Source organism: Podarcis melisellensis (genome assembly GCF_964234715.1).
Source record: "Podarcis melisellensis genome assembly, chromosome: 14".
Classification (NCBI taxonomy): domain Eukaryota; kingdom Metazoa; phylum Chordata; class Lepidosauria; order Squamata; family Lacertidae; genus Podarcis; species Podarcis melisellensis.
In genome coordinates, this window is record NC_138546.1 from 39,953,063 (window position 1) to 39,976,497 (window position 23,435).

The 23,435-nt window shown below is 42.0% G+C and overlaps 1 protein-coding gene across 3 annotated transcripts in view; it reads left to right on the forward strand.

Annotated features, from left to right (window-relative positions):
- The window catches only part of FBN1 (fibrillin 1), a 206,176-nt gene extending 182,988 nt beyond the window's left edge, over positions 1 to 23,188 (forward strand). For 2 of the 3 annotated variants that reach the window (XM_081888325.1, XM_081888326.1), the window contains 15 exons: positions 397 to 462; positions 1,854 to 1,970; positions 2,384 to 2,503; positions 4,607 to 4,729; positions 5,660 to 5,791; positions 6,977 to 7,102; positions 7,669 to 7,875; positions 9,728 to 9,853; positions 10,976 to 11,098; positions 11,809 to 11,925; positions 13,515 to 13,643; positions 14,031 to 14,150; positions 17,110 to 17,341; positions 18,030 to 18,207; positions 21,903 to 23,188. In XM_081888325.1, the coding sequence (XP_081744451.1) occupies positions 397 to 462; positions 1,854 to 1,970; positions 2,384 to 2,503; positions 4,607 to 4,729; positions 5,660 to 5,791; positions 6,977 to 7,102; positions 7,669 to 7,875; positions 9,728 to 9,853; positions 10,976 to 11,098; positions 11,809 to 11,925; positions 13,515 to 13,643; positions 14,031 to 14,150; positions 17,110 to 17,341; positions 18,030 to 18,207; positions 21,903 to 22,292 (2,306 nt within the window). In that variant the 3' untranslated portion in view covers positions 22,293 to 23,188. Of the gene's footprint in view, positions 1 to 396; positions 463 to 1,853; positions 1,971 to 2,383; positions 2,504 to 4,606; positions 4,730 to 5,659; positions 5,792 to 6,976; positions 7,103 to 7,483; positions 7,649 to 7,668; positions 7,876 to 9,727; positions 9,854 to 10,975; positions 11,099 to 11,808; positions 11,926 to 13,514; positions 13,644 to 14,030; positions 14,151 to 17,109; positions 17,342 to 18,029; positions 18,208 to 21,902 lie in introns of those variants that run through there. The other variant, XM_081888327.1, reaches the window with a different exon arrangement.
- Positions 23,189 to 23,435: the final 247 nt, after the last annotated feature.

A 23,435-nucleotide genomic window follows, 5' to 3' on the forward strand; every position in this document is an offset into this window, starting at 1 on the left:
TTCTCTGGGAATTCCCTCCCCCAAACAATTGTCCACCTCCCCTGCACCTGTTGTCACCTGTTTGGAAGTTACAGAAGAACCTTGGAAAGTGTTCTCTTAGTGCCAGTTAATTGATAGGCATGCTGCCAGTGTTCCTTCCTAGCTGTCACCTGATGTCAAATATGGCCCAGGGAAGGATCCATGCTGGCCAGATCAATTTTACCACCTTTGATGTAGGACATTTGCCCCTGAGGGAATTCAGCCCTCAGCAGGGGGGGGGGGCGGGGGCGGGGAGGGAAGCCTTCCCAATTCCCTGCTTTAGAAGATTTTCATCAAGGTTATGAACATTTTAATGTATCAGATGACAAATAAAAGTTGCCACATTAAGCAGGTTTGTTCTTCTGATTTGTCTTATAGAAGCTTATCGTCAGATTTGCCCATTCGGAACCGGCATGCTGGTTGGCCCTCTTGGCGAACCAATTGGTAAGTAATTAGTGCTTGGAGTATTATTGCATTTGAGAGGTTTTCTCTCTGCCTCGTTTGAGAATGTCCCTTTTTGTCAGATAAAATCTCTGCTCTTTGCAGTTCTATTTATTTTTCAAAATGTATTTCCTTCTGGGTCAAGATGCAGTTTCTGCAAAGCTCAAAGCAATCTCAGTGAACTTTTTTGGAGCTGGTTTTCCTGGCCTTTCTCTGCCAGAGGAAACGTTTGACACTCTGCACAATGCAGTAGCGTAGCGTGGGTTGTCAGCACCCGGGGCAAGGCAAGTAATTTGCGCCCCCTAACCCGTGGATTTGCGCCCCCTAACCCGTGGATTTGTGCCCCCTAACCCTAACCCCCAGATGTTGCGCCCGGTGCGGCCGGCCGCCCCTGCACCCCCCCGCGCTACGCCACTGGCACAATGTCATGAGAGCATGGAGTGAGCAAGTCTCTGCTCGGTTCTTTTCTCCTCTCTGTGACAACAGCAGCTCTAAAAAGATACCCCTAAAGATTCCCTCCTCAAAAAAGAGAGAAATGAACTTCAAGCAAATGCCAGGGGGGAAATTGCCTCCTTGGCATACAGCATGGAGAGACCGCTTGTGCTGCCCCACCAGCTGCTACTGGTTATAGGATGGCACCCCACTATTTATATAGCTCTGTTCCTATGTCTGGCACTTTGTAGTGAATGAAAGAACAGGTCCCTGCCCCAGGGGTGTTACAACCTAGACAATGACTTATGGGGAACAGCAGGGAGAGCAGAAAGTTGAGGGAACTTGGGGGAGGGAAGCACAGTTGGAGGGGGAGAGCAAGAGAACAAAAGAGAAGGAACTGTATGAAGACCTGAAGGAAGAGGGAGAAGAAAATGGATAGACAAGATACCTGAAAGAAGGAGGGAAAGGGGCATAAATTTACAGTATTGTAAAAGTGGTAGCATAGTCCTGTGCCTGTTTACTCTGGAGTAAGCCCCACTGCATTCAGTGTAACTTACTTCCAGGGAAGAGTACATGGGATTGCAGCATAAAAGAAGCATTATAGAAGTTGATGTTCACTGATGCTGTGCCACATAACCAATGGTGGTTTGAAGTTGGCTAATTTGTGTGCAAGAAGGTGGTGGTGGTTGTTCACAGTAAAAACCGTTAAATAATTTGTGATGTATTTAATTTATAAGAGAAAGAAAAATTGTTTACATACGTTAAGAGTCAAATGTTCTTGCCACTGTCCATAACTGTGAACTATGTACAGTGCAGAAGCACCTATCTTTTCATCTTGTATTTATGGACGATAAATCAACCAATCCTCGCCTTGCATTTATTAACAATAGAATGCAATTCCGCACAGGATTCATCAGTAAACTTTTCTTTCCCTTTTCTGTTTGGTTAATTTTGGGGCTAAGATGCGGATGAGTGTAAGGATCCAGATAGATGTAAGAATGGGCAGTGTATCAACACAGATGGCTCCTACCGCTGCGAGTGCCCATTTGGTTACAACCTTCAAGGAACTGAATGCATAGGTAAGTCATGGCACAAGTATTTATTCTGCTGTTGGAATTCCTAAGCTGCCAGGTCACAACTATAAGTAAAACTAATGTAAAATGCCTTTTGCTGTTCTCAAATGAATATTTGGGTAGGGGTTTGCGTGCGGGAAATGAGGTCCACTTATGCATCAGGAATTTTCCCTCTTTTTGTCCCCACAAACTCCCCTCAATATTTTCTGAGTTTCCTCCTAACCCCCCAGAGCAGATTTAGGGGACACAGTGGGGAGGAGAGGTAGAGAAGTTTCCTTGCATTAGCAGACCCAGTTCTGCATGCATAATAACTTAATTGAATCCTGTCCTCTGTGAGTCTCAAAATCTGGCAGGTTGCTGGAGTTGCAGGCTTCAGACTATTTTATGACATGCTGTGCATTTGTTTTTCATGTTTCCAGATGCTGATGAATGCTCTGTAGGAAACCCATGTGGAAACGGAACTTGTACGAATATTATTGGAAGTTTCGAATGTTCTTGTGAGGAAGGGTTTGAGCCAGGACCGATGGTGACATGCGAAGGTGAGTGCCACTGACTCCTTCCAGAAAGGACTGAGTGGGCTTCTTCAGAAGGCATGCTCAGTCCTGACATCCATGCTTTTCAGTAGGCTGTTGTTCTCATTAGTGAGAAGGAGTGAGATAACCAAGTAGTGAGTAAGTCCAATATTTTGTTATAGGCATAGGGCAAAGCCAAGGGTGCTTGAGTTTAGAATGAAATAAAGACAGCAGATTCATGAGTTGAAAGGAAAGAGGAAAAGGTGCAAGCTGAGTGTTAGGATTTCTTCATATATTTATTATTATTATTATTATTATTATTATTATTATTATTATTATTATATTTTTTATTTATACCCCGCCCTCCCCAGCCAAGACCAGGTTCAGGGTGGCTAACAACCAATAATAAAAACAAGTTGAATAAATACAACTTAAAAACAAGATTAAAATACAGCATTAAAATATTAAAATGCAGCCTCATCACAGGAGGAGAAAGGAAAAAGAAAAAAGAAAGAGGGGGAGGGAATCAAATTGGCTCCAAGCCAAAGGCCAGGTGGAACAACTCTGTCTTACATGCCCTGCGGAAAGAGATCAGATCCCGCAGGGCCCTGGTCTCAAGAGACAGAGCATTCCACCAGGCCGGAGCCAGTGTTGAGAAGTGTTTTAGTCCTTAATGGTTCTAATAGGCATACTCTGAGGAGCTTGATTGGGATTTGGACTCAGTTAATAGCTTCTTCCCCCCACCCCCACCCCAAGCCCAGTTCCAAAATTCAGCAACTCAGTTGCCTTTCTGATGACATCTCAGCATAATGAGCCCCAAACATCCTCTGTTACCACCAAAACACACTTGCAAGCTCCCATCAGTCTCTTCCTTTTACCCCTAACTAAACTTTTCAGTGGCAATTGGGGCCTTTGTGCAGGGACTCTGAGACATACAGCTTTGCAGCATTCATGAGTACTCAGGAACATCACTCACCCTGGAAATGGCATCTCTCAAGGCTCCTTGTATCTGGGATGCTGTAACATGCATGCTTACATCAGTATCCCAGTTTGGATATGAAACTTCCAGGAACCTGATTTCCATGAGTATGCAAAATCTTGGTTTATCTTCTGAGGCATAGAATAACTTGAGGTTGTATCCAGCACTTGTCCTACTCTGAGTAGAACCAAGATCATATATGGGACCGATTCTTTTGACAATATATAATTGCATTGGTATCATCAAAAATATTCAGTAGCAATAATTTTGGACAACAAGCAATAGTTTCTTTAGTCATATTTGTCAATTCTGTCAAAGTTAAATCTCAAAAGTTTTCCACCAACTGACAATCCCACTATAAATGCTAATATTCAGTGCTTTTTTCTAGAAAAATAAGGTGCTAGACAATAACTTTTCAAATTGTGATGTTGTTATGTACTGAAGTTCTCACCCTGGGGGATACTGTAGATAGCTATGCAAATGAAGGATCGAAAGTGACGTTCAGTGATTGGATAGTTTTAGAAAATGGCAACAGTTACATTGTTCTGGAGCTCTATATAAGCAGGCTGACTGAGCTCCTCAGTTAGTTCTGTTCCAGCTTACAAATAAAGAGCTGCTTTGGAAGAATCGCTGTGTCGTCTCATATGTTCGCCCACAATTTAAAAGATGTGTTTTTACATGTTCTTTAATAGGAGCCTTGTGATATGACCATAGGAATTTTGTGTGTGTGTGTGTGTGTGTGTGTGTGTGTGTGTGTGTGTGTGAGAGAGAGAGAGAGAGAGAGAGAGAGAGAGAGAGAGAGAGAGAGATATGAGTGAGTGTTTGGGCAAAGACAATCTTAAGAAAGCAGAGATGCAGAAAAAATAAAAATGAGTAGCATCAATACCTTGCAAGTTTGAAAACTTACCGGGTGCCCTAGATGGTTGAAGGGCACATTGAGCCAGAAGAAAGGCACAGCATGAACCCAAATCCATTCTTTTCTGGAAAGGATTAAGAAGAGGGGGAGCCCTTAAGGTCCCTTGGCAGAAACATTAAAATCTGTTTTGTTTCTTAATTGCAGGAGAGTAGGCATAAAGGAGTAAAGCCATTTTTAGGTGCCTTTAAAAAAAAATTGTTTATTTTGGATCTGGTTTTTATGTTTGTTTATGCAGATGTAAATGAATGTGCCCAGAATCCTCTTCTTTGTGCCTTCCGATGTGTGAACACGTTTGGATCATATGAATGCAAATGTCCTGCAGGCTATGTCCTCAGAGAAGACAAGCGAATGTGCAAAGGTAGGATTCCTGGAAATCCTGTTAATTATACAATACTGTCAGTCAAAGTCTCCTCTCAGTGTGTGTGTGTGAAGATTAATTACCTTTGCCTTCCAGACCACTTGTTCCTGTTTTGGAATAAACATAAAAAGTTCCTTCTTAAAAGGAGAGTAGAACACTAATACATAAATACATAAAAGGTAAAGGTACCCCTGCCCATACGGGCCAGTCGTGTCCGACTCTAGGGCTGTGCGCCCATCTCACTTAAGAGGCCGGGGGCCAGCGCTGTCCACAGACACTTCCGGGTCACGTGGCCAGCGTGACGAAGCTGCTCTGGCGAGCCAGCAACAGCGCAGCACACAGAAACGCCGTTTACCTTCCCGCTATAAAGCGGTACCTATTTATCTACTTGCACCCGGAGGTGCTTTCGAACTGCTAGGTTGGCAGGAGCTGGGACTGAAAGACAGGAGCTCGAACGGGATTCGAACCGCCGACCATGTGATCGGCAAGCCCTAGGCGCTGAGGTTTTACCCACAGCGCCACCCGCGTCCCCATACATACATACATACATTTAGTTTATATTCCAGCTTTCCTCCAAGAAGTTCAGTGTGGTGTACATATTTCTCCCCCTCCCTGTTTTCAAAAAACCTGGATCATTAGTACCACTGATAAACAAATATTATGAGAGTGTCTTTGAGATGGCCACATCCCACAAATAAATCTGATCTAAACAGAGGAGTGTAACTACCTCTATTTAGAATCAGCGTCATAAAAATGATAACACAGAGCTTGAACACAGATTATCTGCTTTTTTCTGATGTACACACTTCTTCCCAAAAGGTTACAGAGACAGAGTCACTGGTTGTTTTTACACTTTTGCTTTTTGAAAAGTAAGAATGAGCTATTTTGATCTTTCACCAACCTTCTGCCAACGATGCATATGTCTTTCAGATCAGAATGAGTGCGAAAATGGAATTCACGACTGTGATTCAAAGCAAATGATCTGCAAAAACCTGATAGGCACATACATGTGCATATGTGGGCCAGGATTTCAGCGCAGACCAGATGGTGAAGGTTGCATGGGTAAGTAACGATGAATCTCCTAGAAATTCTAATGGCAGATGGTGATTTCAGATTAATGTATGTACATGACTTAACTATAATAGATTCCGGAAAATATTTTTCTGTCTAGATATATAGAGACAGGGATTAGAACCAAGCTAAAATAGTTAGACTAACTAAATCAATGGGACTTAAGTTATGACTACCTATTCCAGTGATTTCAGTGGGACCTAAGAGCAACTAACTTCATCTGGTTTCCAGAGGATAATTCCTCATAAATGCAAATTTTATGTATGCCTGGTTCATATTTCTGATTTGCTCCTTGCTATACCATCCTTTGATACTTGGGTAGCAGGCCGCTCAAGAAATCACAATTGAAAAGTGTACCCAGAGCTTAGGTGACACTTCCTCTCTCATGTGAGTGATCTGTCATTTAGCATGAACCTTAGGGTTTTTCCTTACTTCTGCTTGTCTCCTGCCAAAAAGCACAGGCCTGAGTGGTTTTCGGCTTGCGATGTGCTTTCTAGGCACAGGTCCCAGTGGATTTGCACTTTCTTCCAAAAAATCTGCTCTTTAGCACTAAATCAGAACAAACAGCAGTCTGTGGAAAACCCAATTGCCATTTGTTCTGATTCAGCACTAAAGATTGGATTTTCCTTGGGGAGGAAGCAGTGAGGAAAATGGAGGGGTAGGATAAGTCCTTAGCTTAGTTTATTGTCCTTACAGTGTGGAAAGAAGCATATAAAGCACAAGATCCAAACTTCTGTATTCAATAAAGTTGTGGCCTCAGTTGTCTTTTAATTTTCAGAGGGTTGGGGAACTGGGGAGCACGACAACTGGGCCTGCAACTGGATTGATCCAGTTCAGCCTCCACCCATCTGCTTTTAAAATAAATTAAAAGAGACAAGAGGTCTGACCACAGATTGTCAATAAATCATCTGGTTTGACCCTAAGATAATAATGCATCAATACATATTGTCCTGCGAAAAGTCATAGGAAACAAATGTAATTGTTTATTTCGATCCATTTTTGAACACTCATGGTGAGTTTAGTTTAAATGAGAAGTCAGGTTTTTTTGTTGCGCTTTAAAAATCTTCTTATAAATATATATTGCTTTCGAATCAAGTTAACAGCTAGCTGCATCTTCATGTAGATGTGGAAATACTAATGGTGATAATTTTGTGGCATATCCTTAAAAATATACAGATGAGAATGAATGTCAAACCAAACCTGGATTGTGTGAACATGGACGATGCGTAAACACACAAGGAAGTTACAAATGTGAATGCCATGATGGTTTCACCGTCAACGAAGCTCAGAATGAATGCATAGGTAGGTGTGGGGCCAGAGAAAAGTACAGCGGAATGGGTCAGAGCAGTAAATATTTTTTATCTCTTATTAGTGAGCTCTCCTACTATCACAAAATCTGTTAATTGAGCATGTTCAATTCAGCTGAAATTTACTGTGTTGGCTGTTCAGCTGTCATTTTAGGGAACTACTGGGTACATTACTGCAAATATTTATCTACATAACTTTAGGAGGGCCAGGATTGTATGAATCTAGCTATTAATCTTCTTCTGTCTTTATGTTACCAAGCACTGAATTGTTCTGTTGTTACCTAAGAATTCTTTGGAATATTCTAACTCTGATTATTTCTTCCTTTGTGTCTTCTTTGGATTCTTCACTCAATGACTTTTTCTTTCTTTCTTCCAGACTTAATGTCCTCTTTCTTATTGCTGCCTGGTTTTCATTCTCCCTGTTACAGTTGCTAAATATGGCTAAGTATGCCCTTCTTTCTCTTATATTCCTGCTTTCAGTCCCTGTCTCCCTCTGTCCTGCTCCCCAAAATCAGAGTCTCTTTGTCAGCGTTTTGCAAAAGACGTTCATTTGCTTTGCAGACAAGAGAGAAGGCTACTGCTTCACTGAAGTCTTACAGAGCATGTGCCAGATTGGATCGAGCAACAGGAACCCCGTGACCAAATCTGAATGCTGCTGTGATGGCGGGCGTGGATGGGGACCCAACTGTGAGATCTGCCCCTTCCAGGGCACTGTAGCTTTTAAAAAACTTTGTCCTCTTGGCCGTGGATTTACAACCAGTGGCGACGGTATGACTGTTTAAGAAACTTAAGCACCAAAAATATCAATTCAACTAGACTTTTAATTTGTAGCTAGGTGGCATGTGCCACATGCCTGAAGTTCATAGGGCTAGACAGTAGCACATCAGCCTTTAAAAAAAACCCAAAAACTGTTTTGAGAAGGTCTAGCTGAGAACAATGAAGCCAAAGGTGCACTTAACTCTTCACATGGCAGCAGTTTAGCCACCTTAAATTGCCTCCTGAAGTGGCTTTTCATTTATTTTTATTTAATTGAAAGGTCACCATACACTTGTACGTAACATGTACTGTATTTTTCACTCTATAAGATGCACCCGACCATAAAACACACCTAGTTTTAGAGGAGAACAAGGAAAAAAATATTCTCTCCCTCTCTGCGCAGTGCCCCTTCAGCAAAGTGGGAGGAGAAATGGAAGGGGCTCCGTTTCTCCTGCCGCTTCGCTGAAGAGGCACTGTGCAGAGAGGGAAAGCTGCGCAGCGCCTCTCCAGTGAAGTCAGAACAGCAAGAGGGATCGCTGTGCAGTGAAAGCAGCGGTCCCTCTTGCTGTTCTGGCTTCTGGGATAACCATGCCAAGCCTCTTCAGGGCAGGGGGAGCGTTCCTCCCGTTGCCCCGAAGAGGCTTTGCGCGGCTATCCCGGAAGCCAGGAGAGCAAGAGGAATCGGTGCGCACCGATCCCTCTTGCTCTCCTGGCTTCCGAGATAGCCGTGCAGCCTGCATTCGCTCCATAAGACGCACACACATTTCCCCTTACTTTTTAGGAGGGGGAAAGTGCGTCTTATACAGTGAAAAGCACAGTAGTTTGGCCCAAGTTGTAGCAGGTTTCATTGACTAAAGTACTGAAACACAAGCCATGAAATCATTTCTGGGGTTAAGCATTGCCTCCCCATTGAGAGATGAGCCCTGGTATTTGAGACTCAAGTGAATGAGGATTGGGGCAGACACAGGACTGCTTCTTCCATGCAATCCGAGCTGTTCTTAGGGGAAAACCCCAAAACCAAACAAACCTTGGAAAGGGCAATTTCTCTTTCAGGATCTAGCCTCCCTGTTATGTACCAACCAAAGCAGCCAACCAAAAAGCTTTCCCTTCCCACATGCTGTTGTAGTTCAGGAACAGCAAAGGCCAAGGGAGAAATAGAAGATCCAGTGCTGCAGAAACAAAGAAACAGTCAAGCAATAGGCAATGTAACGTGAAGGAGTAGCAAAAGAGGGTATGGGTGAGCCAGACAGAGTAGGAGACTTTGGGGGATGATGGCCATTGCAAGTGTTTGTGTTGGGGGTATCTAGCTCATGTAGGTGTTGGTCTTTTCTATTGCTTCGACTGTTTATCCACTGGTATGTCCAACAGTGTCTATGCAGGAATGTCCCTTACAATAATGTTATTTGCACATTTCCTCTCCCCTGCCTTCCTGCTGTTCAGACTGGCAGGAGGAAGTGAAAATATGGCCTAAGGGTCAGAACATGGTCATAAAGCACACTATGTGATTCCCACATCTAGCTGGGAGAAGAAATGTAATGACTATGGCTCAATACATTACTTGGGTCGCGAGCCAAGTGGAAAGGTCAGCATTTTCTAAACTTTAATTGACAACTCCTTGGTCTGCTGTTGCTCCATTAGTTCCATCTCATTTTGAGGTTTCTTTCTTCATTGTGAAATTGCATGAAATCGCCAGTTTTCCTTTTTATATATATACAATCCTCCTAAATTGTAGGATCAATGTTTTTCTCTTCACCGATAAGTTACTTTTTTCTCCTGCAAAAGCACAAGAGTAGCACTGAACCCAGGTGTGCCGTTTTTTCCCTTTTGTTTTGCCTTCTCTATAGTCCTATTTATTGAATTTCAGATATTGACGAGTGCAAGGTTATTCATGATGTTTGCCGGAATGGAGAATGTGTCAATGAGAGAGGATCATACCGCTGTAATTGCAAAGAGGGCTATACTACAGATATAACAGGCACACTTTGTATAGGTAGGTTTCTCTCATTATATATGCAGACATAATCATTTTATTTATCTTTCCTTTCTGGTAAAGATGGGTGAGGAACTATGTTGCTGTACGGTGACTTCCATCACCCCGATCATTGGCCATTCTGGCTGGGACTGATGGAAGTTGGAATTCAACCTCCTTTGGGAGGTCACAGGTTCTTTGGGAAATGAATTTTGAGGGCCTTGCCATGTAGCTTAGGTGCTTTTCACCATGCCACCACAAACCTGTTCTCTCAACTTTTTGCCGTGCTCAAATCTGTGTGGGTAACCTCACGCATGCTTAAATTTTAAGGTGGCTCTCAAGTGATGGCCTTAAAGGCCCGAGAAAGCTGTAGTGTAGTCAACATGGGGGATCATGAGGATAAAGGAGCTGATAGCAGTTTTCAAAATATGCACAAGAATAGTGATTGAGAAAAGCCTCTATAAAAGAAGTGTTTTATGGAGTAGAAGGAAATGTCTAGAATAAGGTGGGGAAGACTTTCCTTCCAGGTGTAGCTATCAGTCCTAGGCAGCATTGCCACTGATGGATGATGAGCATTATAGTCCATCAACATCTGGAGAACCAGGAGCTTCCCACTCCAAATTAGAAGGCTTCATCCTGCCTAGGTGACATAGCAGGAGGATATAAAGTAGTCAAGACAAAAGGAAGAGAAAAGCCCAGAAGAAGCCAGTAGCAGCTGAACTTGTAGGGATTTACAACAACTCAAAGCAGGGAAGAAAAAGTAATGAAAAGAATGTTTCATGCAATCCAATCATCACTTCGTCATGCAGCTCCTGAGGAGTAAAATGCAAATGCAAAAATGCTTTTCTAAGAAGAATTAGTAGAAGTCGGGTTGCCATACGTCCCATTTTCCTGGACGTATCCGGAATACTGCAGTTGGCAGCAGTGTCTGGGCGGAATTCAGGAAAACATCCATGAAAATCTGGACATATGTTGATGGTTATTACTGTATTTTGATAATCCTTGTTTATATTTTGTAAATTGTCCTCCTAGTACACTGAAGTGCAGCATATAAATTTAATCAGTCACTTGGGGGGGGCAGCAATTATTAATACCACAACGCTATTAATATAAATGAAAAGTGTTTGTCTTGTTTTACTTTAGATCTGAATGAGTGCAACCTGTCTCCAAAGCCTTGCAATTTTATCTGCAAAAATACAGAGGGCAGTTATCAGTGCTCATGTCCAAAAGGGTACATTTTGCAGGAGGATGGGAGAAGCTGCAAAGGTAAAAGTTGCTCATGTGTGGATATTGTTTGAAAGGTGTATCTATACGTGTGGTAAAGAGCTAGTTTACTTGCAAGGCTATTTTGAGAAGGAATAAAGGGATAAAGTGGCTGGCAGCAAGTTCTCTTGCAAGCTTCATTGCCTCTTTCCTCCCCTTAAATTGGCAAGTAAGGGAACAGATAGAGCCTGTCATTGGCCTCGATTTTACCTTGGGTTACCCAGTTGCAGACCCTAAGCATAAACAAGAAACAACCCAGGCACATGCAGAATTTGTGTTATGGAAAACAAACACCTTTTCTGCATTAGTGAAAGACAGGATTGTTCCCCTAACATGCTCATAGTTGAGTGCATTCTAAGAGGATAATATGAAGCAATCTTGAATGTGAATGCACTCGCAACTAATCAAATGCACACTCCTGAGATAAATGTGGCAGTGAATTGCTTTGGCTTTGAATTTTCTTTTCAATTGTATTGATACTTCACTGTTGTAAACCACCCTCGGGACTCTTTTTTAGAGTTGAACAGTGGCACAAAAATGTTATATAAATAAATTTTACCAGGTCCAGAAGAATAGAAAGAATGTTCCATCGAAAGTGACAAGGGCAATGCTCCTTGATACTTTCTGCTTGGCTGGATTTACATCTTATGGTTCACTCTGCTCCTTTGCCTTGATGAAGAAGAGAAATTGAAAAGTGTATGTTTTCCTTTTAGATCTCGACGAGTGTGCAACCAAGCAGCACAACTGCCAGTTCCTTTGTGTCAACACCATCGGGGGCTTTACTTGTAAATGCCCCCCTGGATTTACTCAACATCATTCAGCGTGTATTGGTGAGTAAGAAAGAAGATTGAGATTTATTTGTCTTTTCCTGTCTTGCAGCCATTGCTGCTGCACACACTACAATATCATAATATATGACAATGGCTGACAACTAGATTGGCCACAACACCAATCTAGAGCAGACTACATGGTTGAAAGGCCAAGACCTTTCTGCATTTCCCCATTACATATTTCCTCTATTATATTCATATATTCATGACTGATTACTGGTCTGGATCTTTCTCCATCACTTGACCTATCAAGGAAGAAAGAAGTGTTTGTGACGATACAACTCAAATGCGTCTGACAGTTTTCACTTCCTACAGCCACTTGAATGGATGCTATTGAGGATTTATACTTTTTATAGGCAAAGGCATAGCCAGAAGTCCACAATTTGGGCTTGCCTAAGTAGCCAGACATTATTTGTGATCACCACCAACCCTTTCTCTCCTCCAATTCCTGTGGCATATGCAGAGCACTTGGGAAACCTTTCCCCCAAAAGTCTCAGGGAACTGCAGAGAACGTACGAAATGGAAAGCACAATCTGCTTTTATGTTGGGAGGCAGAAACAACACACTCCAGTGGCTTCTGTAAAACTCAAATTGTTGTCAGTGTGTTGAGTATCCAGAGGATGGGAGAGGAGCTTAGTCCAGGATATGGTTAGTTGCCACAGGCAGCACGTCAAGTGGATTTGAGAAATCCTAGTCATAGATGAATTGCAGACCAAGAGGAGATATAATAGCCATCTTCAAATATCTAAGGGGTTGTCACATGGAAGATGGAACAAGCTTGTTTTCTACTGCTCCAGAGGGTAGGACAGGAAAGGACATTCTGACTAAACATCAGGAAGAACTTTCTGGCAGTAAGAGCTGTTCAACAGTGGAATGGGCTCCTTTGGAAGATGGCGGACTCCCCTTCCTTGGAAGTTTTTAAGCAGACCTTGGATGGCCACCTGTCATGGATGCTTTGGTTGAGATTCCTGCATTGCAGGGTTTTGGACTAAATGACCCACCATGCCCCTTCCGACGTGCCAATTCTATGATTCAACTGTCAGTTGTCCACAGGGATGATTTGACAACAGGCTCCCAACTGGCCACAGGATGCTGTGTTTCTCCCTAAATTTCACACAATACTCTAAGATAGATCTTGAATCCAGCCTCATGCTCACCATTTCCCCATTGCATTTAAAACACAATCAATGCACATTAAAAGCACATGACTTCCCCCAAAATAATTATGGGAACTGTAGTTGTCCCCCCTTCACAGAACAATTTCTATCACCTTTAATAAATTGCAGTTCTCAACATTCTTTGGGGGAACCATGTGCTTTAAAGGTGCATTTAATGTGCTTCAAATATGTGACATATATCTGGCCTGTGTTGCTGTCATTGTAAAGATCCAATGAAAATATCTTCTCAGATCATACTTGTTATAAATCTTGTACACTTACCTTGTTTTCCATGGTTTGAATATGAAAGACGAATAACCAGTCTGTATTCTGAGATGAGAGCTTTTCACAATAGAGGTTGTTTAGTAGTCATTTTCAAGATGAACAAAAACTGAGCAAACCAGCTGACTTTTCCACCTATTTTCCTTTTAGATAACAATGAATGTGCCACAGATGTCAATCTTTGTGGGTCTAAAGGTGTTTGTCAAAACACACCTGGAAGCTTTAGTTGTGAATGCCAGCGTGGCTTTGCACTGGACCAGACTGGAGCCAGCTGTGAAGGTACAGATGTTGGACACATGTACTGTTACTGTGTGATTAATGCATCCCATGTAAATAGGCAGTAGATGTAATCCCCAAGAGCAACTTGGGAGTCGCTTGGGCTTACACAAAATATTTTGAAATCACTGCAGGGGCTTCCCTTGTAGAAAATTGGTTAAGTTGCCTTTATTGGGAAAGGCATGACACCCTGTCATTAAATGACAGCTGTTTTCCATTTAAAGGATGATACTGCCCATTGTGAGTTAAATCAATGCATGCGGGGAAAGCTGTAACTCTTACGCTATAATGCATACCCACAGATACAAGCAAGTATTTGTGGAGTTGATTATGATACAGGTTTTCCTAGTGACTAGAGAAATAATTCAGAAATGTACTTTCATTTTATAGATGTTGATGAGTGTGATGGGAATCATCGATGCCAACATGGTTGCCAGAACATAATTGGAGGATACAGGTGCAGTTGCCCACAAGGATATCTCCAGCATTACCAGTGGAACCAGTGTGTCGGCAAGTCTCTTTTTTTATTGTCAGAGGAGACAAGATAGTTATGGGGTTAGATTGCAGTATTGTGTCTTAATTTAGTAGGTTCAGAGGAAATTTCTGCACACTGTGGGTCAGCAATTTTGGGGGGCCCAGGTGCAAATTAAGAAACTCTCATGGGCACCACACACACACACACACTGCAGCCTGTTCTATTGCCTATAACAGAATGCTTCTTTCAAGCATAATTTTTGGGGAGGGACACTGTGGGTGTCAGGGAATGCCTCTGCTAGTGCATGTGTATCTGTGGGTGCTGTTGGCAACCCTTGCTGTGTGCAGTCCTATAAAAGTCAACAATGGGTCTACATGTCCTTGTGAGTAGTTGAATGTTACAGAACAAGCTCCTTTACTCACCTGAAAAGCCCAGTGCACCATTAGTTATCTGTCACTCACTCCTTAGCCATTTATGAGAACTTTGCCATTGATGCCATTAGAGGAACTATTTTGGTGACAGTACATACATTTGTCAATGAGCTAACCCCAAAATGCTTCGGACAGAATGCATACAGAAGCGCCATAATTTCGGCCCAGAATGGTGCTTATCTGCATTAGATTGCATAGGCTATTTGTGCATCCAATATACAGCCGGTGGGCACCGTGAAGGTCATCCAATGTAATATAGATACACCTAGGAAGGTTCCTTATACCGAATCAGACCATTGGTCCATCTAACTCTAAATTGTCTACACTGACTGGCAGTGGCACTCAGACAGAGTGCTTTCCAGCCCTGCCTGGGGATACCATAATTGAAGCTGGGACGTTCTGCATGCAAAATGATGCTCTGCTACTAAGCTACATTTGGCCCTTCCCCACTCAGGCCCTAGGGAGAATTAGTTGACAGAATTCAATCATGAAATGATTTTTAAGGACTTGATGTTTTTTACTTTGGTGTTCTTGTGAATAACAACTTTGATTAATCCACCACTTCAAGGCAATAGATGGATTGCTTACCATGAGTGAGGTCTCCCATTTAAAAGTTAACTTGAGTTTTGTGGATCTTATGTTGACATCACATAAATGCAGAGCTGTCAACTTTTCCCTTTTCTTGCAAGGAATCCTATTCGGAATAAGGGAATTTCCCTTAAAAAGGGAGACGTTGACAACTAGATGCAAGTAGATCTGTCAGTGATCAACAGACACATTAATTAATACCTGTCAGCAAAAGCTTCCTATGGACTTCACAATCCATTGCTGTTTCCAAATGCCCTTTGAGTTGTGTGTGTGGTTTGCTTTTTTAAAAAAACTGTGGTAACAAACAAATTCATCTGTTCAAACCAGAGGCATTTTTGTTCCTTAAGCAACCTTTGGTGGTGATCTGTGTCTCTGCAGCCCAGCCAGTAAAATTACTCATGGAGAAAGTTACTGATTACTTCTATTGTAGGGTGGGTGGGTTGGGTCCTTATGTGTTTTCAAAGTCATGGGAAACCACTTTCTTATTTTCATTATATTACTGCAGTGTAGCATGAATGTCCCAATTCCAATTTTTATTAGGAAATCCATCTAGAGGTATTTCTAGTATCTAATTCAATTGGTCCATCTGAGTTGCAGTTCTTTCCTGGAGATATGTATGGTGACTCATACTGTGAGAATCAACCATGTGCCTGCCATTGTTTGCTTTCAAAAGCATATAAAAATGCCTTTCCTTGTTATCATTGCGCTGCTCTAAGGGAGGTCTCTGGTTTTAATTATGCTTAGGAAAACTTGCTGACATTTTTACACAATCTTCCATTTGGGAATGTAGATGTTTCAGCTCCAACAAGGGAATTTGACAATTACTCAAAAGTTGCTTTCATTCTGGAAAGATTGGATTAGGAGGGGACATATGATTTAAATTAAAAATTTAATTTGCTCTTTCAAGCTTTCCTGGTTTTAATATTGTTGGGAATGGGGTAGCCCCAAAGTCAAGCGGGTATAGTGGGTGTCTCAAGTTATTTTGGAAAGTTCAAAATTCTTCTGTTCTTTCAAATGAACCTGATGTTTTCCAAGATGATACTGTTAGACCCTTTATGTTGCTGAAAAAAAGTTGGCGATGCTTTTGTCAGTTTTAAAATCTGATACAAGTATGTATCTGTGCCTTCTTATTTGGTTAGCTTCACTGCTATCATCTTTTCCAGTTTTCTGTCCTTGCTCACATTTGCCTTCACTCTCAAATACATATACTGTACTTAAGTCATAAAAATCAAGGGAAATTAAAATGAATTTAGCTTCCCTGGTTGCTGTGGCTGTTGGTGCTCTTTTTGCTACCCATGAATGTTGATCTAGAATTAGACCTAGTATAATGTAGTACAGGCATAGGCAAACTCGGCTCTCCAGATGTTTTGGGACTACAACTCACATCACCCCTGACCACTGGTCCTGTTAGCTAGGGATGATGGGAGTTGTAGTCCCAAACATCTGGAGGGCCAAGTTTGCCTGTGCCTGATGTAGTAGGTTAGAGTCTAGACTAAAGAGTCCCTGGTTCAGATCATACCTCTGCCACAAACTGTGCCCACATGTCCACTCTTGCCAGCTTAAGGATATGATGGCTGAACTGTCTTTGGGTTGCATCCATAATTAATTGGTGAATTGGTTGATTATTTTTTTCTTTTCATAAGTAATAATTTGAATGAACTGCTATTTGAAAAGTAGACTTAAAAACATGTTCGGTTGTGTAGAGATTATATTTGTATGCACTGGAATCAGGTGGCACATAAGATTAATTTGTAAATAATTAGAATAGCAAACTCTTAATTCAGGCTTGGATTACTGTACATGTTAGTTCACTGTAATGATTTAGCTGCTCCACCCAATCTAGATCATTGTGATTTCTTGTATTTTTGGTTCCACCTTCTTTACCAGAAAACTCCATATCGGCTACAGTTGCTTTGTGAGAGAGATGTGCTTCACAATAATATAAATCTGAATCTCTAATTTGCTTCGGTTGCAGATGAAAACGAATGCCTCAGTGCCCATATTTGCGGTGGAGCATCTTGTCACAACACTCTGGGGAGCTATAAATGCATGTGCCCTACTGGATATCAGTTTGAACAGTTTGGTGGAGGTTGCCAAGATGTCAATGAGTGTGGCTCTTCACAAGCCCCATGCAGCTATGGTTGCTCAAACACAGAAGGTGGTTATGTCTGTGGATGCCCACCTGGGTATTTCCGAATAGGACAAGGGTAAGAGGATTCTTACTTTGAAATGCACAGGTAGTACATGCACATGTAGTAGCAGAAGATCTATAAGCATTTATCTGAGTTCGTTGTAGACCAGCAGATGCTGCGGGTGAGTGAGCCGAGGAGAGAATATGGAGGCTACAAGGCTCCCATTCTTTTCTGAAAGTTGTATCCGCAGTCATGAGGCAAACAAAAGAATTTGTATGAGTTGGTTCACAAATGTATGCATGATCTTTCATCAATTGATAACTCAGCATTTAATGACTCGCAGGTAAATGTGTGAGCTGCCTCTGTCGATGCATGAAGTGTTATTCTGCATGTGTATCATGTCTCTCTGTGTGTGTATGTAGGTGTACACACGTACACACACACACACACACACACACAATGCATGCATATGCATTCATCCATACACGTACATGGTCTGGATTTGAGTGGGTTGTAAACAGTGAGGCCAGAGGGAAAGGAGATGCAAGAAGAATATAGAGTCAGTGTCCAATACATCATTGTCATTGGCTGCTGTTCATCACGCTGTCCCCACTTTTCTTCATTTCATTGTCGTCTGACCTCACTGTTTACAAATCCCCTTCCCCAACCATGAGTGTGTGTGTAGATTTTGTTCCTAATGTTTTGCTACAGATTGTACTAAAAGTGTTGTGGCTGACGTTTTTCCGTCCTTTCCATTTCTTAGACACTGTGTTTCTGGAATGGGGCTAGGTAAGGGTCACGGCCAGGATCTATCCACCAGCAGTGAAGTAGATGACAATTCACTTTCTCCAGAAGCATGCTATGACTGTAAGATCAATGGCTATCCTAAGAGGGGAAGGAAGCGACGAAGCACAAATGAAACAGATGCACTCGATGCAGAGGTAACTTACCATTCACCATTCCTGGGATGGGTAGGGTTTGTGTAACTTCAGAAGTGTCTTTCTAAGCCCAGTTCCTTCATTAACTTTTCAGCAATATCACATGAGTTGACTTTACCACTTTAGATTCATCTGGTTAAAGTTTTGAATTTGCTTTCACAATGCTCATATTCACACATAATGCTTGGCGTAGTAAGCCATACGGATGCGTGCTAGAGCTCACAAGCTGGGCACTCTACCTTCATTCCTCCCTTTAGATGAGCAGGTAAACAAACCATGAAGAAGATAGTTCATTAGCATGATACCTTCCTCCCTGGATCACCACGACTGCTAAGCTGACAACAAACAATGGTTTAAGACTGGCTAGCAACAGTGGTTTCTTAGTGCAAAATAATTCATGAGCCTCATATATGAGTCATACCACTGGTCCATCTCACCACTTAGATATGTAGTGTAGATAACACAAGGTTGTTGTGCATCTAACTTGAGATTCATGTTTATTCATAAGCAGAAGCCTAGTTCCTGAGATGCACTGATTTTGCTGTGGTCTATAAAAGCTCATGTCACATAAGCCAATATGACTTCCAAACACTTGGAAGGGGTATGTTTATGTGAAAATGAAGCTCAGATGCTGTGGCAGCTGCATCTATCAGTGGGGGTCTTTTGATGTCGTTGCCAGTTTTGAGAGGGGTCAACTTTCGTAGGCTTTCACTTACATGCTCATTTCCTGTGCAGTGTCAGCACTAAAAGTGCCACCCAGCTTTGGAGCAAGAAAGCTTCATTGTATGAGATACTAGCATGTAGCTCATGCATTCAAGCAACCTGTTTGGTCTGTTAAATAGTTTTTATCGTGGGCATGTGCGATGAGGGTGCTTTTTCTGTCCCCCAAAGGCATTTCCTTCCTCAAATAAGATGCATTTTGTCTGGAAGCCAAGTACCAAATTCAGCTCAGTGTGGCCTGGAAGCTCAGACCAGCAGGAACTCACCATGAGATAATTGGAAAGAGCAGCAGAGTTTAGGTGACGAATAATTAGAATCAGAAAATAAATACTGTAGAGAAAAATCTGCTACAGCACTCAAACAGTTCGCTTTTCTCCCTGGTATCTTATTTTGCCAAATGATAGTAATAAAAATCATTTGACAGTTTTGCAGAATAAAGCAATTTTGGGGAGATTTTCCTGCAGAAGCTCTTCTGACTTTCCAGTTCTTTAAACAATATAATCAGATGCAAACTTTACAGGCGCCTCAAACTGATCCTTATCACAGCTTCTGAAAACCAAGCATAGCAATCAGCTGGTTGGATGATGTGTATTTCTCCAGTTGTTCTAACAACCATTAGCCAAAGGCCTGCATTTCCTTTAATTGTATTTCAAGAACTGTATACTGTATGTACTTTAGGACTCATCTTTTGCTCTGATCTAAATTATCTCATCCTTGTTCCGATGAAGAGGGATCAAAGAAGCAGAAAGTGCTAACTGGTACAGAAAGATGACAAATGCAACAACCATTACAGAATACCATGTCACCTTAAAAGTATAATTGCTTATGGGCTCCTCTGGCAGTTCTGGAAATCTGAAGCCTTCATGTTTGCGTTGTCGGGTCACAAAGAGGATGTGAGTGAGCTGGAGGCGCATGGTGAAATGTTGGGTGGTCAGCCATGCTCTGTGGACTTCCAGACAGTTAATACTTTGGGGGCTTTTGCTAAAGATCATTATGCCTGGGTCACATGTCCCTTGCTCGTGAGCCCTGCAGACTTGCATCTGTGGTGACAACTGGGTGTGATGCTTGGACCATGTGGTTATTGGGGAGGTCAGCATGCACAGTCCTGGGATTCATATCATCAGTTTGATGTCTTGCTTTTCAGAAGACATTAGTAGCTTGGCAGCTGCTTTTATCTTTATGATGCAATCTGAGGTGAGAGAGAGGCCAGACGTTGATATGTATCTATGAGTGTGCCAAGATAAATCAATTGTGGCATTGGAACAAGGTGGCTCTTGGGATTATGAAGCCATTAGTCTCTAGGGCCATCATAGTGTTGGAGAGGTGCTGGTGTGCCTCTTCCAGGCTTGGTGACCAAATGGGGTTGGTTCATCAAGGTACAAGTGGATATGGTTACCCTGGAGGCAGAGGTGAGTCCACAGCAAGCATGATATTGGCGAATACTCTGTGAGAAGAGACCAGGCTGAACGGGAGAATCTTGTACTCAAAGTGGTGAGGTCCTATTGGAAAGCTGAGGTATTTATGGTGGGCGGGCTGGATGAAAACATGGAGATAGGCATCCCAGAGGTCAACTGATGTGAGGAAGTTGTCATGGTGGATTCCCTGATTAATCCTGATTTTTTTTGTAAATCACTCATCACTTTGGGAATTTGAAGTCCAGGACCGCTGCCAAGCTTTGCAGTCCTTTTTTGGCACCACAATGAAAGATGCAGTAGATGTCGAAGAACTGGTTCAATGGCCATGTTAAGAAGATGTTGCACACTCTCCCATATGATTTGGTTCTTGGTTTGGCCCCTGGGGGCTGGTGCTGGAACAAAGTGGGATTGTGGCAGGACAAGGAACTCTATCCAGTATCCCTGAGAAATGGTGTTGGGGTCCAGCAATCTGTCATTGCCTCTTTAATCTGCCTCCCACTTGCCTGGTGGTAGCCAGGTAGTCATTGGTTCTGTTGATGGGTGTTATGGCGGGGTGGCGTGGAGGATCCAAAATTATTACCTTGCGAGGACTTAGAGGCATGGGAAGGTTTGTTCCAGGAATACTTTGGTCAGTAGTCGTGTTATCTGTCCTTGGAGCTAAACGGTGGATTGGTAGTGGGAGTAGCATCTTGAGCAATGTTTCTCCTTTTCTTGTTTGACCAGGAACTTCCATTTATGCTTTGACTCAACAAGGATATCCTTAAGGGTGTCCTCACTAAAGAGCTTACAGTCTCTGAAGCCTGCTGTGGCTTGGTTGATTTTAGATGCTGTGTCCGCTTTCCAGTGTTTCAGCCATAACATTCTGCAGTCAACCACTTCTGCTGGCATGGTGTGTGCTGTGAACTGGGTTGCGGGCAAGGTAACATCTGCAACAAAGGCTGCTGATCTGGACAGCTTAAGGAGTATCTTGCGGATTCCATCTTGCTGTGGATTGTTCAAGAGGTTATTAACAACTCTGGTGGGAGTAGACTTAGACATAGGAGAAAGGAGGAGGAAGCTATTGCTTCGGGGGAGAGGGGCTTCAGGAACAAAGGAGAAGGCAATAGAGACGATTAAGTTGAAACAAAAGAAAATAATGGCCTCTAGAAGAAGAAAGCAGGCAAGAGCGCCATGCCCGCTTTGTTCAGGAAGAAGCAAAAAACTGGCTGCGAGCGAGGCCCATGTGTGTGGCGAGTAGCTCCATACCTCAGAGGACTAAGCTGGCCAGGAGACCCCATCAGGGACAGCCTGATTTTATGTTTCAGTTATGTTATAACTTCATTCTAGAAAGACTCCTGCCCCAAGTCTCAGACAAGCTCTGCATGGGCCTGCCAGGAACCGCCTACTTCCTGAACAGTTTGGTATCCGGCAGGTGGAGCCAAAGCCCAACTCGGTACCCTAGGAAATATTCTGAGTAGCAAAATATTGTAGGCATCCCACATACTATCTGAATAGCTGGGATGGTTATTATGCATGTATGGAAAAGCAAGAAGAAATATATTAAAGCACTCTGTTCTTTCACAGGATCAGCCTGAGATGGAGACAGCAGTAAACCTTGCCAGCTGGGATATTGAAAAACCAGCCACCCTTTCTTTCAACATCTCCGATCTTAATAACAAAGATCGCATCTTGAAACTGATCCCTGCTCTCACAACACTGACAAATCACAACCGATATTTAATAGACCATGGGAATGAAGGTGGTTTCTTTAGGATAAATCAGAAAGAAGGAGTAAGCTTCCTCCACTTAACAAAGAAGAAGCCAGTGCCTGGAACCTACTCATTACATATCAGTAGTATTCCGCTCTACAAAAAGAAGGAACTCAATCAGCTTGAAGATAAACATGACAAAGACTACCTCAGCGGTGAGCTAGGAGACAACCTGAAAATGAAAATTGAAATTTTGCTTCATTAATTCACGAGAGACCAAATAATTAAAGCCAAAGATAGCTAGGTGAGACTTGAATGTTTTATTTCCCAATAAGGTTCTCCATATCACAGGTACAATCCTTCATGAATACATTTGAACATGTGAGCACTATTCCATTTTGATGTAAGCAAGGTACAGGAAGAAAACTGTAGCTCACAACAACCACTTTCTCAGGCTTCTTGTAAGTATACTTACCTTGATATGCTGAATCTTGAATACTGGGACTGCTGTTGGAAGTTGGCCACTGATGCCGAGGCAATATCCTGTCAGCAGCGATGCAAGAAAACAAGCTCAATCAATGGATTCTTATGTTTTGTTTCTGTTTTTAAAAAAATCTTAAAATCCGCTTCTCCAGCTACATCTTACTAGGTCAGCCGTTTATGATATCAAATTGGTGCTAGAAAATGTCCAACCTAGATTTTATAAATGCACTGTAATATATACACAACTTAGAAGCCAAAGAAATTGCAATTATTCCACCTAAATACATCAATCAACCAAAGTTTAGCTCAGTAGTTTATCTCAGTTATACCTATAATACAGTACATGTAAATTAAGTGTGTGTATACTGTAACCATGCTATTTTTATCCATGAAGCATTTGTAAACTAGAATAATAACACCCTTCATGTGAGGGTTTATAATGGTGCTTATAAGATCAACTACTTAACTGTATACACAAATCTGGTGATAACATTTCTGTGACAATCAAAATGCACTGGGGTCAATGGGGACCATTAAACATTCTCAGAAGTCACATGACACAGTGCCATCCATAGTTACACCATGACATAATGTAACATGTCAAAGAGTACCTACCATCATTCATATCAACAAGGGTTCATTGTCAAATGTCACAATAAAACAGTTTTTTTTAGTTCATTCTGTGGCTTCATGTTCTTGCTAAAGTTACAGAAAACCATATGAAAAGCTAGATTCATGTGCATCCTAATATTCATCTTTATGTTTAAATTGAAGACAACTATTAATAAAAGCTACAAAATCCACATGGACAATTCAGTTTGCAGTTTGGTGGGGGAGAGTAGTGTACTGCGAATACTGCATTTACCAAAATAACCTGTACACCAATAATCTCTCTAAAAAGTATAAAATAATCATTTATCTCTGG